A 13,616-nucleotide genomic window follows, 5' to 3' on the forward strand; every position below is an offset into this window, starting at 1 on the left:
ATGGGCAGGACACACTGTATGGAAAGCCAGGGAGGACAAAACCCCATGAAGCTGACATCTGAAGTCACGCCTTTGTCAACACGTCATTTGCACAAGGTTAACTCAAACATTTCATGCATGTTGAGAAGCCATAAAGACGCACTAACAATGTGTTGACAACACATATAACAACATGTTGGCATTACTTCAGATGTCAGTCACGCGTTTGGTTTTGTTTTATTATTTCAGGGCCATCACAGAATGAAACATGATTCAGAATTTTACACTGAAACCAGCAGAGGGTGTAGACTTTGCCTCCATCGACACTGGACCTAACCTGACCTCTCCCAGAACAAGTTTCTTATTTCCAGTCATGCCTGTATTACTGTATCTAGTAAAAATATATAAATCTTATACAGTGAACACTGTCAGTTCATGTACAGAGGCAAACACCTCATTGTCTCTTTAAGATCTAATTATAAAAATGTGTAGATCAGATTTTGTGACAGTTCTGCAAAATGAGGAACTGTTATTTTGAAAGATGCAAATAAAGCTCACTTTTCCTGTTTTTGCTTTCTAACAAACCGAGCGTCACATTGAAAACAAAACATGTTATAAATGCCAACGTAACTGTAATTAAAGGCAGGTATGTTTACACTTCTCTGTGGGAAATGTTAATCTGTTCTTTATTACTCCTAATGCAAAGCTCTACCTGGATGTGTCTTAATGATGATAATGTTTAGGTTAAGTAACACTGTGGATGAACTGTCTACAATCTAAAAGTAAAGCTGCTCTAATGTGTATTTTTATTTTATTTACATACTGCATGTACGGTGAAAAATAGATGCTCAAAGTGACCCACAGATAATTCATCATGAATCTGCAGTTCCTCTCAGCTATGTGGTGGGTTTTTTTAGTGTTTTTAATCTCAGTGTTTTGGTTTTCCTGCCACATCTTTAATATTTTGATTCCCTCACTCTGTTCTCACCATTTCCAGCAAAAAAACCCAGCTGAGAACACGCAGAGCAGTCAGCAGCTACAGAACTGTGAGGGGTTTTTTTTTTGCCACTAGGGAGCAATGTAAAAATAACTCCTGCATGATATCACCTTCTGATACCACCAACTCCTGACAAAATATCTGGCTCTCGCTGATGAACGCTGCACAATGTGCACCTGCTCTCTGTTCATTTTATCTGGCCGCTCTTTGGTGCTGTAAGGTTCACTACCTCACCTGTAGACGTAACACACTGAGAGCAGCATCCATCATTTTAACTGACTGTGAACTAGTTGTCGCAGCTTTACACAACAGGCTCAGCTTTCATTCTCCACCACTCTCATTACAGAGGCTGAGTGTCTGCTCAGCATTCTGCTCTGCCATCACACAGGCTGTAGCCGCACATGTCTCACTGTACTGTGTCGGCTTTGCAGCGGTCGACGCGTCTCCTGGAACATATTAGTTTTAGGTTTTTGTTTTCAGCGTGAGCTGCGGCACCTATGGACGAGGTACAGGTTACAGGTTTGGTTTAAAATAGAACCAGTGGAAAGTTTTTACTGGTCACGTCTCTCTGTGTGGGAGGGGGAGCAAAGCTCACACATTATTCTGAACTTTCAATTTTTTCAATCTCACCTTAAAAACATGTTTTTTCTTGGGATTGTCCTAATCTCTCTCTTATGTGTATGTTTCTTTTGATTCTATGTTTATATTATTAATTTATTATGTTTTTCAATAATTTAATGAAAGTGGAGGTTTTTATTGACCACTGTTGACATAAAGGCCATTTTAAAAGTCTTCCCACCCTCACATAAAAATCTATACAGAGCACAAACAAATTTTCACCTTTCAAAACCCACTCTGTTGTAATCCTCTAAGTTATTCCTATGACAATGCAAATGATAATAACTATATTCCAGCCTTCTCCCTTGTTAAATTTCTGAAGGCTATGATTACGTAATGCTAATGTTGGTGGAATTATACAAATATGACCAGTAGCACTTTGCATTTGTTTTGTGACTCCTTCCAAAGACAAAACTAACAAGCAAGAAACTCACTCCAGTCACAGGCAAAGTTCATCTAAATAAAAATCATTTATTTTTCATTAATATTATTATTATCATCATCATCATTCTATCTAGAGAGAGTCCACCATGCCACTTTCAGAACTGGAGTAGTGCTAAGACGTCTGTCTGTCTGTTGGGGTATATGATGGGGAGGGAGGAGGGAGGAGGGGGCAGACAGACAGATGGATGAACGGGTTGGGGTGGGGTGGGGGGGACTTGTACAGGCTCACACTCCTGATCATTCTCCATGCTGATGCAAACAAAGAGGGGCTGATATAAAGGAGGGGATGGAGGGACGACAGAGAGAGGAGGAGAGACTGAATTGTCTTTAAAAGTAGTTTGTCCTTGTTGACCTACATGAGACTGAGCTGGGAGGACAAAGACCATTTGAGGGGGGACGATGGGGGAGCAGCTTCAAGCTCATTGGTCAGGCTGCTGGACAGGGAACCAGTACAAGCCAATCACAGACTGATACAGAGGAGGAGGGTGTATGTATACATGTCTGTGTGTGTGTGTGTGTGTGTATGTGTATGTAGGTGTGCTCGCACTGATGCGTGTGTGTGTGTGTGTCCGTATGCACATATCTGTGAGTGTGTAACTGGTCAGAGTTACTTTGATCCATTGTCACTGTACACTTGTCAAAGTTACTGTCACAACCGGGTACAAAGTTGAGGTAACAAACATCCTTCTTCTTCCACATCTGCGAAAAGACAGAGAGCAACAAGGAAGAGAGTGAGGCAGAGGGAATCATGGGATTTAACTGACTCTCCAGTCAGATTTTTTTTGTGTGTACTACACTGTGAAAACAGTCACGTGAACATCATGTCCTCTAATGATCAGTTAGAAGTACAGATGTGTGACAGGAAACAGCTGATTAAGGGTTATGGATCTGATGATCACTGTGTCTCTGACTGCTTCTATATGGCATGTAACAGCAAGGTGGTGTCAATGGTAGACTCAGTTTTGAAGACTGAATGGGATTAAAAAAAAAAAGAAAAGAAAAAAGGCAGTAGTCTAGTAGGTCGCTGTTACCTGTGTTTCATCGCGCTGTAGTGTTGCCACTGGAAACCATGTTGTTGTCAGAGTTTGACAGGGACTGTTCCTTTACGACTGGGTCTGCAGGAGGAGAGAGGAGCAACATGTAAACCTCGGAAAAACACTGAGGCTATTAAAAAAAGAAAAGCAAAGCCAGTTCAGGCAGCCAAACTCGAGCCCGGCTCCTACACTCATGTGACACACCCCTCTCACCGCAACGCATATACAACACAGCCTTCAAACATGGCGGCGTGTTCACGCCATCGGTACGCTGCTCAGTCTTTTGCCGCATGCCTGCTGCCACACCGCTCAGCTAAAAACTACGCCGCTGCTACTGTCAGCATTTCAAAAGCTCCACCTTCACCCCAGCATCCACCTGTAGTCTCTGAGTCTAGTCTCCTCCAACTCCCCGCTGAGCTGAGATCGTTGGTTCCTTGTGGGGAGCAGCGAGGTCGGAGCCTAGACGCCAAACATTAATGCTGTACATCGTATATATTTAAATAATAATCTATTTCTACAGAAAAGAAGTTAAGGCCTCGTATTAGAAGAACCAGAGGTAAACATTTCCTGTGTGTTTAACACCATGTCTCACTGCACTCCTGAGTGTGTTAACCTGTGTAAACTGTGTTGTAGTGTGTGTGTGTGTGTGTGTGTTTTGCTTACAGAAGTAGGGGTGCTCCATGGCCTCTGTGGCGGTCAGTCTCTGTTGGTGGTCGTAGCGTAGCAGCTTGTCCAACAGGTCCAGAGCTTCAGGACTCACCAAGTGCTGGTTCTCCGTCTGCACAAACTGTTCCCAACGCTTCCTGCTCTGCCTGCGGGGACACACAGTGGTCGTCTGACACTACCACCACGGCTAAAGGGGCATCTGCTGATACTGGTGCAGTAATGACAGTACTGTACTGATCACTGGACGGAGACTCTTTTGTCTTCTGTCCTCAGGATAACATGTTTCTTATTGAACTTATAAGAACATGTTAAGGCTTCGGTTCCAGATCCCGTCTCGTGTTTCTTTACGAAACAGAACTTTAGGGATATATACTCAAAATAAAAAGGTGTCACGTAAGAAAACCTGCCTCCAAACCCGGCGGACCGCAGCAGAGACATCAGCAGAACCAGTGATAATGGCTACATCTTAAGTTAGGAGATGTTAAATCCCTGTAGTGGAAAAGGCTCTGCCAATCAGAAATGGATAATTAAGACTCCCTGTGTTCCTGCTTCCTCCTTCTTTTAAATAAATATCAATAAAAAATATTATATTCTTTTAATATTTTTAATGCCACTCTGTTGTTCCTTATTTATCAGTGGAAGAGTACAGGATACAGCCAGAGGAGGATACATGCATGAGTGTTGGGTTTAGCGGTCACTGTGGTTTTAAGGTAACGCAGGAGAAAACCTGGGTAAAGATTCAGTAGGTTCAGAAGCAGCTGTACAGCAGTGTCACAGTAACTGGGGTGTGATGGGAGTCCCTGAGGCAGAGTCTGAGTGGACTTACTGTCCCAGCAGGTCTTTGAAGCGCGGGTCCAGTTCAATGTGGTATTTACGCAGGTATCCGAACAGCTCGTCTGTCCCCAGGACCTTGGCAATTCGCACCAACTAAAACGAAAACACAGCAGACGTGGGCTCAAACTCTGTGCGGCACTTTCACTTCGCCAATTCTTCTCTCTGATTTGTTTTCCTTCTCGCTTTTAACGGAAGAGGACACGTTTGTTTGAACTGCTTCTTCATATCAGACGTTAACACCTTCCACCCTCTGTCAATGTGAGAAACTCTTAAAGCTTTAGTTCCTGAATGAAACCGCCCTCTTCCTGTTATCACCATTAACACTGGAGACCCAAACACTACAGATAACATCCGATAAAGCTCCAGGATACAAATCCAGGTTATCTCCATTACATGTTTAGGATATCCTGTGGTTAAGCGAGACATAGGATGCCACACACAGCCCTGTGGTGTGCGGCGAAAGACAAAGCTGATTCAGATTTCCTTCTGTGTTTTACACAGTGTGATTTAAAAAATGCTGCTGCTGTGCTCTGATGTGCAGGAAGCTGCACGTGTTGCGTTACCTGGTCATAGTTGTCCTGTCCGTGGAAGAAGGGCTCTTTCTGAAAGATCATACTGGCCAACATACAGCCCAAGCTCCACATGTCTAGGCTGTAATCGTACATCTGAAACACAAAATCATCCAACAGCGCTGCTGATGATGAGAACACAGACATCCAAATTACCCACGTGTGATCACAGCATTTCCTCATGCATGTGTGACTGGCAACGTTTTACATCTGCGGTGAGAGAGGTGTGTGTTTAATGTTCGTTTTTATGGTGTGTAAATGTAAAAGCAACACAGAGAGACACAGAGGGTTTTTATAAAGTTTGGTTCTGGAACAGCATCAGTGGGTGTTTAAGCGCAGTCTTTAAATATGTGTGCGTGTTACCTGGTAGTCCACCAGGAGTTCGGGGCCTTTGAAGTATCGCGAGGCCACTCTGACGTTGTACTCCTGGGATGGGTGGTAGAACTCTGCCAAACCCCAGTCTATTAGGCGTAGCTGTGGAAACACACAGTACCTCCTCCATCAGCTTCACAGGTTCATCGACAGAATATTCTCAACGTGTAACAAAGCGGCATCAGCTGTAACCTCACATCGCCTGTCGATTAGCATTGCATCCTGTGGCAGAACGTGTACCTGCAGTCTCCTGTAGGAGTGATTCACACTTACATTAGCCTGCTGCCCCCTGCTGGACAAGGTTGGAAGTCTGTGAAGCCAATGTCTAGTTCTTATTTTCTAAAGTTTTGGGTCATTATCCACCTGCAGGATGAAGCCCTGACCAATCAGTCTGTCTTCCTTTGTTACTTCCTGCAGTACAATATTGCCCTAATAATACATCAGAGGGTGTAGTAACACAGTTTGCTCCAACACTGCCTTTGTACAGTCAGACAGTTGATGTTATCGTTGGGTCACCTGTAGGAACTGGATAAACTTTCAAGGTTATATTTATTTCCATTTACATGATTTTTCCGTTTTTTTAAAGTGATGTTTGACAAAAATCCCAACATGCATTAAAAATGTATAAATGTATTGTTTACTCACACTGTGCATATAAGCAGACGTCACTGCTCAGACACTGAATGCAAATGAGCCATTTCCACTCAGGATACATTTTTAAAGGAGAATGGCCCGTTTCAGAATAATGTGTTTTAACTGGGGCTAATTTTAGCAGCTGTATTACTGCTGGGTAGCTTAAGAATTTCCCTGTGGGAATCAATAAAGTCATTAGCTTGTTTTACCCCCTAATAATAATCATGATTCACTTCATGATTATTGTTTTGTTTATTAATCAGAATCTGCAAAATAACTACAAACTAAGGCCAAATGAATATAGTGGAGTAAACAGAGTGATAATGTAGCAGAAAATGGAAATACTCAAGTAAAAGTGTCTCAAAAATGTACTTGAGTAAATGGATTCAGTTACTTCCATCACTCGTGTAACTCTCACATCAGAATATAGTTTGTATCACATTTAAGTGGATGGAAATGATGCTAACAGATAATTGTGATAATGTGTTTATTGCTGAAAGACCACAGACTGTCCTGCTCTCTGTGACTGAGATGACTCGTGATACAGGTTAAAAGGAAAAATACCAGATCATGTATTTAAAAAAAAAAAAAAAAAAAATCTTTGTGATGAATGATGGAAAGTCTTTACTTTTGTTGCTGCAACCAGTTTAACACAGGTACCCTATTTTTAACTAGGTGGTGAATCATAAATAAAAAAAAAAAAAATCAGAAACTTGGGAGTACCACTGAGTTGGCTGAACCACAGACGGCTCTGTTACTTGTCCTGGCTCGATGTTGAACGATAAAATAAAGAGGTCTGAGATGTTTCTGCAGGTGGCAGTCTTTACTTTGTTCGGTCGTCACCGCTCACACTCAGCTGTTGCTGTTTTTTTTTTTTTTTTTTTAATAAAATGTTCAAAGTGGCTGATAATAATAAAAGCTTTCACGAACTGAACCGTTGTGTAGCGTTCACCAACAGAGAGCAGCAAGGAAATTATATGTACTGAATCTCACTCCTAATGTACTCACACATATTACAGGGACTCTGTGTGAATGAGCCTAAGCTGGTGTGTTACCAACTCACAATAATCTGGCTCCATTTCAAAAGGGGGAATAAAGAATATGGGGGGGAAAAAAAAAGAGGACGAGATGAAAGGATGGGAGAAAACCAGAGAGGAAATAAACAGTGAGAGAGAAACAGCAGGGCAAAAAATAGCAGAATGAGACAGAACATTCAGAGTGTGTGTGGGTGTGTAAAGAAAAAAAGAAACACTATGTAGGGCACCACCTACCTTTCTCAACTGGTGGTCGATCATCACATTGTGGGGTTTGACGTCACGGTGCATGATTCCCATACTGTGACAGTAGTCCAGAGCCTGACACACACACACACACACACACACACACACACACACACACACACACACACACACAGACACACACAGACAGGTGTGTATTGTATAAGACAAAGATACCAGCATGTTCACACAGTCTTTTGAATTCCTGGGAACATTGCCAAGAAAATAAACTGGGTGCTCATTACAAAACAATGGGCTCACACATCAATTTTTTTTTTTTTTTGAATTCTGCTTATTAAAAAGGTGTTAATGTGTTAATGGTACGTAACGTAAACATGTCTCACCTTCAGTAGTTCATACATATAGAAACGGATATCATAATCTGTCAACTTCTGGTACAACTCCTGGAAACAAACACAGACCTGTGTGAGGATTTGAACTCTGAATGACCATAACGTGACAAAGAGGCAGCTGGCTGACTGAACAGGAGACCCACAGAGGCAGGCAGACGAGAGGTGGTGACTGTACCTTGAAGTCTGTGTTATTGATGCATTCAAAGACGAGCGCCGGAGTTCTGGACTGTACAGCCACCACAGAGACACAGGGAGGGGTGGAGTAGAGCAGAGAGCAGAGAGCAGAGTCAGAATCAAGAAAGAAAAACAAAATCATAGACAACGATGATAAGATGAGGTTCGTTATTGATTCAGTCACCTGATTAATCACAGGTTTGACAGCCCCTCTGTGTGTGGGCTTACCTTGCAGGAAGCGAACCGGACCCAAATTCAAAATACAGTAAAATAATCTGCATCACGCTCGACAGACGCACGAGCAGGGTCGGCGCCCACCATTGCACTGAAAGACTTCAAAAAGTCTGGTTTCCCCACACAGACTTATGACCAAAAATCTAGAATATACAGGCATACACAAATAAGTAGCCCGTCTGTAAAACTCCCTGATGAAGTATCCCCACAATTCTCCAGATAATTTATCAAATTTTCTGACTTTACTTGTTGGATTAAGCCTCTGTAAATTCAGATATTCCACAAATTCCAGGACCAGCGGGAGCCACAGCCTCACAAAGTAAAATAATCAAACCATGCGTGACAGCAGAATTAGAATTACGACGTTTGTTTTTCCCCACATGCCGACAGCTTTCACCCTCCACGGCAGCCGTAATCATCACACCCATAATCCACAATCAACAGCCAGTGGCTCCTAAAAGTGATTATGTCATTTGCCAACCCTGTGGTCACTCCTGAAACCCATCATTCCTTTAAACTCCTGACACCATTTGGCAGATTCTTACTGTGACTTTAATATCCACAAGGTAGCCATTCGACCGCCAGCTGCAAGAGGAGACGATTTTAGGATTGATTTTAAAAAAAAGAAGAAAAAAAAAAGAAAATACAGCCAAGAACTGTTTCCTATTCTTCTGTGTTTTCAGCTCAGGTGTGAAACTGGACTGTATCGTAGAGAAATAAAATCTTAATGCAAAGCAGTGACTCTCTGGGACACACCAGTTCGATACATACTGACCTTACTGAAGGTCACGCAATCGTCAGGTGATCACATGGACACCGACACAGGTTTTGCTTAATGAAATCCAGAGTCCTCGTCCTGTGTCTCAACACATTCCTACAGTCTCTGGCTGATGCTACATGGAGGACAGTGGTTAGTCTGTCTAAGGCGGACTGGGTCTTATATTAGCTGTAGACTGTTAAATACATTTTCACACAGGATGAGAGATATGGATTCTGTCCGCTATTACTTGCAATGAAAGCACATTAGGAAGGCCTTGTTTATTGGCTGCTACGAACGGGAGGAATGATTACAGTATGGAAAACCTGCCTCAGTGTTCACGTGGACGCCTGAAGATCTCAGACAGACGTGTGAAATGTGTGGATCTGTCCTTTAAACATCGGTTCTAACATTCATCCATTGTTTTCCGTTTTTGTTCTCATTTGTCACTGTGAGACTTATTTATGTCACTTATTTTCAAATACTGTCATCCTGAGTCCGTCTGTCCATCCTTCAAGGAAGTCAGAGCAACAAATAGAAAAAGGCTACTGAAGTCTCACAAGAGTGTCCCCAGCTACTGTATGTCTCACTGTCTCACAGTGAACTGATGAGGCCCTATCGGCTTCAGTCCCCACACTCTGCATTTAATTCATTAATTTAAAAAGGACTGTAGAGACATTGGAGAGCCTACCACTGGGTCTTTGACTGTGTCCACCAGTCGGATGATGTTGGTCCCTCCTCGCAGGTTCTCCAGGATCTTGATCTCTCGTTTGATCTTCTTCTTCTTGACCGGCTGAATCAACAGGTGGAACCAAGCGAGACAAACAAAGACAGAGGTTAAACAGAGAGGTCTAAGGATCTAAGGTGAGAAAACAAAAAAAAAAACAAACGTCCCGTCAAGATGTAAAAGCAGAGTCTGCCACAGTCTGACGCAGCAGCTAAAATGAGACAGTCCTCGTCAGGACTTCCTGCTGCACCAGCATCTGTTCAGCTGTGACAACAGAGATTATAACCACTTCATAAAAAATAAGGTGGATATTATTAGTGTCCTGGCTGCACCATGTGTCTCTGAAGTGAGATTGACTGATGCTGAAGAAATCCTGACGAGGACTGTCTCATTTTAGCTGCTGCTTCAGACTGTGGCAGAACAAAAGTGGACGAACTGTGTTTTTATTCACTGTGAAGAACTCAACAAGGATTATTATTAAAAACGACATGATTACGTGTAACTCTGGAGTCCTCTGAGTGGACAGAAAGAGTTACTGCCTGTTTATTATGGAGGACAATAAATAAGTTATTCATGAATAAACAGATCTACAAACACATAAATACACTGAAATAAATGAACAAGCATCGCTAAGCAGCTTCCAAACACCAGCAGCAGCTTCACCAGTCAACTCAGCTTATTCATCACCAACAAGGCAAATCAATCACACTCCTGTGACCAATCCTGCTTTAGAGTGTGGCTAGTCCCGCCTACCTCGTTAGCACAAAGACACTGTAATAAATACATTTTAAATAATAATAACGTTAAATATTTTTAAACATCTTAAAATAAAAATGCAGTAAAACAAAAACAATGTAGAAATAGAGAAATGAATAATTGTACATTTGTAGAAATAAATTATTTGTTTACTGATTAATTACCAAAATTGATTTTTTCATTTAATCATCTGTATATTAATTTCAGCTTTTATTCATTTGTTTATTTTATTTATCCATTAAAATATTAATTTATTTGTTATTTATGTATTTATTTAAGCAATTATATATCTATATATTAACAATAAATATATTTACTTCTTTGTAAATATATTTATTTACACCGTTTGAGATATTAAATCCACCTGACACACGAACAGTACGTCCTCATTGAACAGAGTCTGAGCTGTGAGGAGAAAAGAAAAGAGGTGGGGGGACTTTTTTTAATCTTCCACTCAGACTCCAGCAGCAGGTGTGTGCTCGCTGCCTTCAGCCTGCAGCAAACTCTCACTGCCATTATGGATGAACCTGAAGCGGCAACAATAAGTCGATCAAAGGAAAATGAATCAGCATCTGTGCTGATCATCAATTAATCCTCCAGGTCACTTATCAAGCAGAAATGTCAAACTTTTGTTGTTTCCTGTTTCTCAAATCAAATTTCCTTCTCTTCTCTTGTTTTATAGTTATTTTCTTTTATATATATTTTTAGATTTTAGACTGTTGGTCAGACAAAACAAGATGATGACATGACTTTAAGCTTTAGTAAAACACTAGTGAGGGAAATATTTCACTGTTCATTTCACCGACAGGGTAATCCATGATAAAAAAAAAATGTCAGAATAATAAAAAATACTCCAGTATTACAGTTTCCAAACATTCTCAAACGTTTTGTCTTACTAGCGGACGAAAGATTAAGTTCACGATCAAATAAGACAAAGAAGCAGGAAGTCCTTAAAACTGAGCAGCTAGAACTTGAGAAAGTTTGGAACTGTTAATCACAAAATGTCTGAATCTATTATTCAGTTAAATATCACATACATTAAAATAAAAGTGGGAAACCCTCACTGTTAAAGAGCTGGAACCATAACATTTGCCATTTTGACTTAAACAATTACTCGACTCAAAGTTGTAGCTTTGCTTAGAAATTGCAAGTGTTGAGACAAACTCTTTTATCCAGACTCAGTGTCACTTTTCAGGTATTTAAACAACTCACATTATAAACATAAAAACATCACATGTGCCTAACTGTGCTCCACGTGCAGCCGACATCTCTGAGCCACACGCTCAGTGTTTTACTTGGAGAGACCCAACAACTGCTCACCTTCAAGATCTTAACAACCACCTTCTCATTGTTGGTGATGTTGATGGCCTCGAACACTTCGCTGTACTTCCCCCTGCCCAGCTTACGAACCAGCTGGTAGTCCTCCTGGTTGCTATAGGGACAGACAGAGAAACACATGCGTGACTGCGCGAGGAAGGGAGGAGAAAATATTTTCAGCGCCAGCGTGCAACTAAGTCAGTGTGTGAGCTGTTGCTAAGTGTTGGTGTTACTGAGATGAAGCTCTGCCTTGGGGAATGAAGTGATTTTTGCTCCTGATTTCCAGGGAAGAGGTTGTTTAAGTAAGCAGTCAGAGGGAACATGGAAGCAAAGGGGAGGGATGTGTCAGACAGGACAGAGCAGCAGGGGAGTGGGCTGGGAGACTGAGAGACTGCACTATAATAGTGTCATCACACCCTCACAGCTATATGTATAATAATAGACACCCATCTGCCACTCTCTCTCTGCAACTCCATAAAAACACACACATGCACACAGAGACCCACTAACTGCTGTGACCAGGAGTCACATGCATGTAATTAGAGAAACCTGCTGTAAACAGAAATGTCCTCACTTCCAGTTGGGTACGTGGGCCTCGTAGTCCCAGTACTCCCGGCTCTTCAGCGTGTTGACGTCTGCGTACACACGGGACTTGCTACCGGCCACCGGACCCGGCATGGCGAGACCCGTGGCTCGGGCGCTGCGAGGCGTGGGTCACGGAGATCTGCTGGAGACTGGGGGAGGTGGGGGGTTGTAGGGGTAGATCCGTAACTGTGTGTCTGTGTGTGTGGGTGTGAAGTGGAACAGGCCGACCGGCTAGCTCCACTCTGCAGCCAGACTGAGCGAAGAGGGAGGCGGGGATGGAGAGACCCGGGTACGTCCAGCAAGGTTCACCGCAGTCAGTGCACCGTGGTCGGATTGTCAGGAGCAGCAGAGCCGGCGTCGGTGGAACTCGGATGGGGGCTGATCGGAGTCGGAGTGAGAGAGCAGCTGAGGTTACACACAAGGACGGGGAGGCATCGGGGTGCTGAGGTAGAGAAGAAGGGGACCCCTAAAAAGGCCACAGAGAAGGAGGAGGAAAGGGGGTTGGTGGTCTAGATATCACGGGTTGAAACTCCGAGGCTACTGTATTTGTGGGCCCTAAATCGGGGCAGAAAAAGGGTGGGCTTCCTGCGCTAGGCGGTGGACGGTCGGGGAGGGAGGGGGAATGCCCTCGGTGGTCCAGTGTTAGCTATCAATCAGCTGTTGATGTGACGGATCGGTAGCGGGGGTCGACCGGAGAGAGAGGGGGGGGGGGGGGTGGAGTAGCAGAGCGATCGATGTTGTTAGCTAACGTTAGCCAGCGATGCTACTTCAGCGCGGAGATGTCGCACCGACGGGGAGCGCTCGGCGCCGTGCACCACCATCGGCGGAGCCCGCGTCATGTGCGACCGGCTGTGCGGGAAAGCGGCGCCTCGTGAGGGGGGCGGGGGAGGGACCGGTGCCAGACGCCGACGAAGGGGCCCGGAATTCGGGGGTTTCTTCTGCAGCCACGGACCTCCCCGGTCGAGAGCGCAGGGAAGGGAAGCGGATTGCGATTGAAGAGGAGCGAGAGAGCCGCCCGGATGTGAAAGCCGCCGTCTGCCGGGGTGAAGATGAGGAGTGTGATGTTCGACCGAGCAGCCGAGAGACAGCGCCCTCTACTGATGAGGATGCTGAGGAAGATGAGGATTTTTCTGTCACAGATTAGACCATTATTTGATGAAAGACTTTCCCATAAACCTCAGAAATTTGTTGATATGACAAAATATTAACTACCGTCTCCATGGGCTTTCAACCATATGACATGATCTTCAGCAGGTGTCATGGAGATGGACCTGTTGACGTGTGCTCAGT

General features: G+C 43.4%; 1 protein-coding gene across 2 annotated transcripts; it reads right to left on the minus strand.

Annotated features, from left to right (window-relative positions):
• Positions 1-2,045: 2,045 nt before the first annotated feature.
• csnk2a2b (casein kinase 2, alpha prime polypeptide b) lies at positions 2,046-12,463 on the minus strand. 2 transcript variants are annotated; one of them, XM_041037749.1, is made up of 12 exons: positions 12,316-12,463; positions 11,745-11,856; positions 9,633-9,734; positions 7,952-8,002; positions 7,768-7,827; positions 7,418-7,501; positions 5,505-5,615; positions 5,136-5,237; positions 4,565-4,665; positions 3,736-3,884; positions 3,070-3,153; positions 2,046-2,737 (listed from the first exon to the last, which is right to left on the minus strand). In XM_041037749.1, exons 1-11 carry the CDS (start codon positions 12,417-12,419, stop codon positions 3,077-3,079), a joined length of 1,053 nt encoding a protein of 350 aa, XP_040893683.1. In that variant the 5' UTR covers positions 12,420-12,463; the 3' UTR covers positions 2,046-2,737; positions 3,070-3,076. The 2 variants fall into 2 exon arrangements, with proteins under 2 accessions (XP_040893683.1, XP_040893685.1); XM_041037751.1 differs by lacking the exons at positions 2,046-2,737; positions 3,070-3,153 and adding an exon at positions 3,210-3,531.
• Positions 12,464-13,616: the final 1,153 nt, after the last annotated feature.

This window comes from Toxotes jaculatrix, chromosome 5, assembly GCF_017976425.1.
Source record: "Toxotes jaculatrix isolate fToxJac2 chromosome 5, fToxJac2.pri, whole genome shotgun sequence".
Classification (NCBI taxonomy): domain Eukaryota; kingdom Metazoa; phylum Chordata; class Actinopteri; family Toxotidae; genus Toxotes; species Toxotes jaculatrix.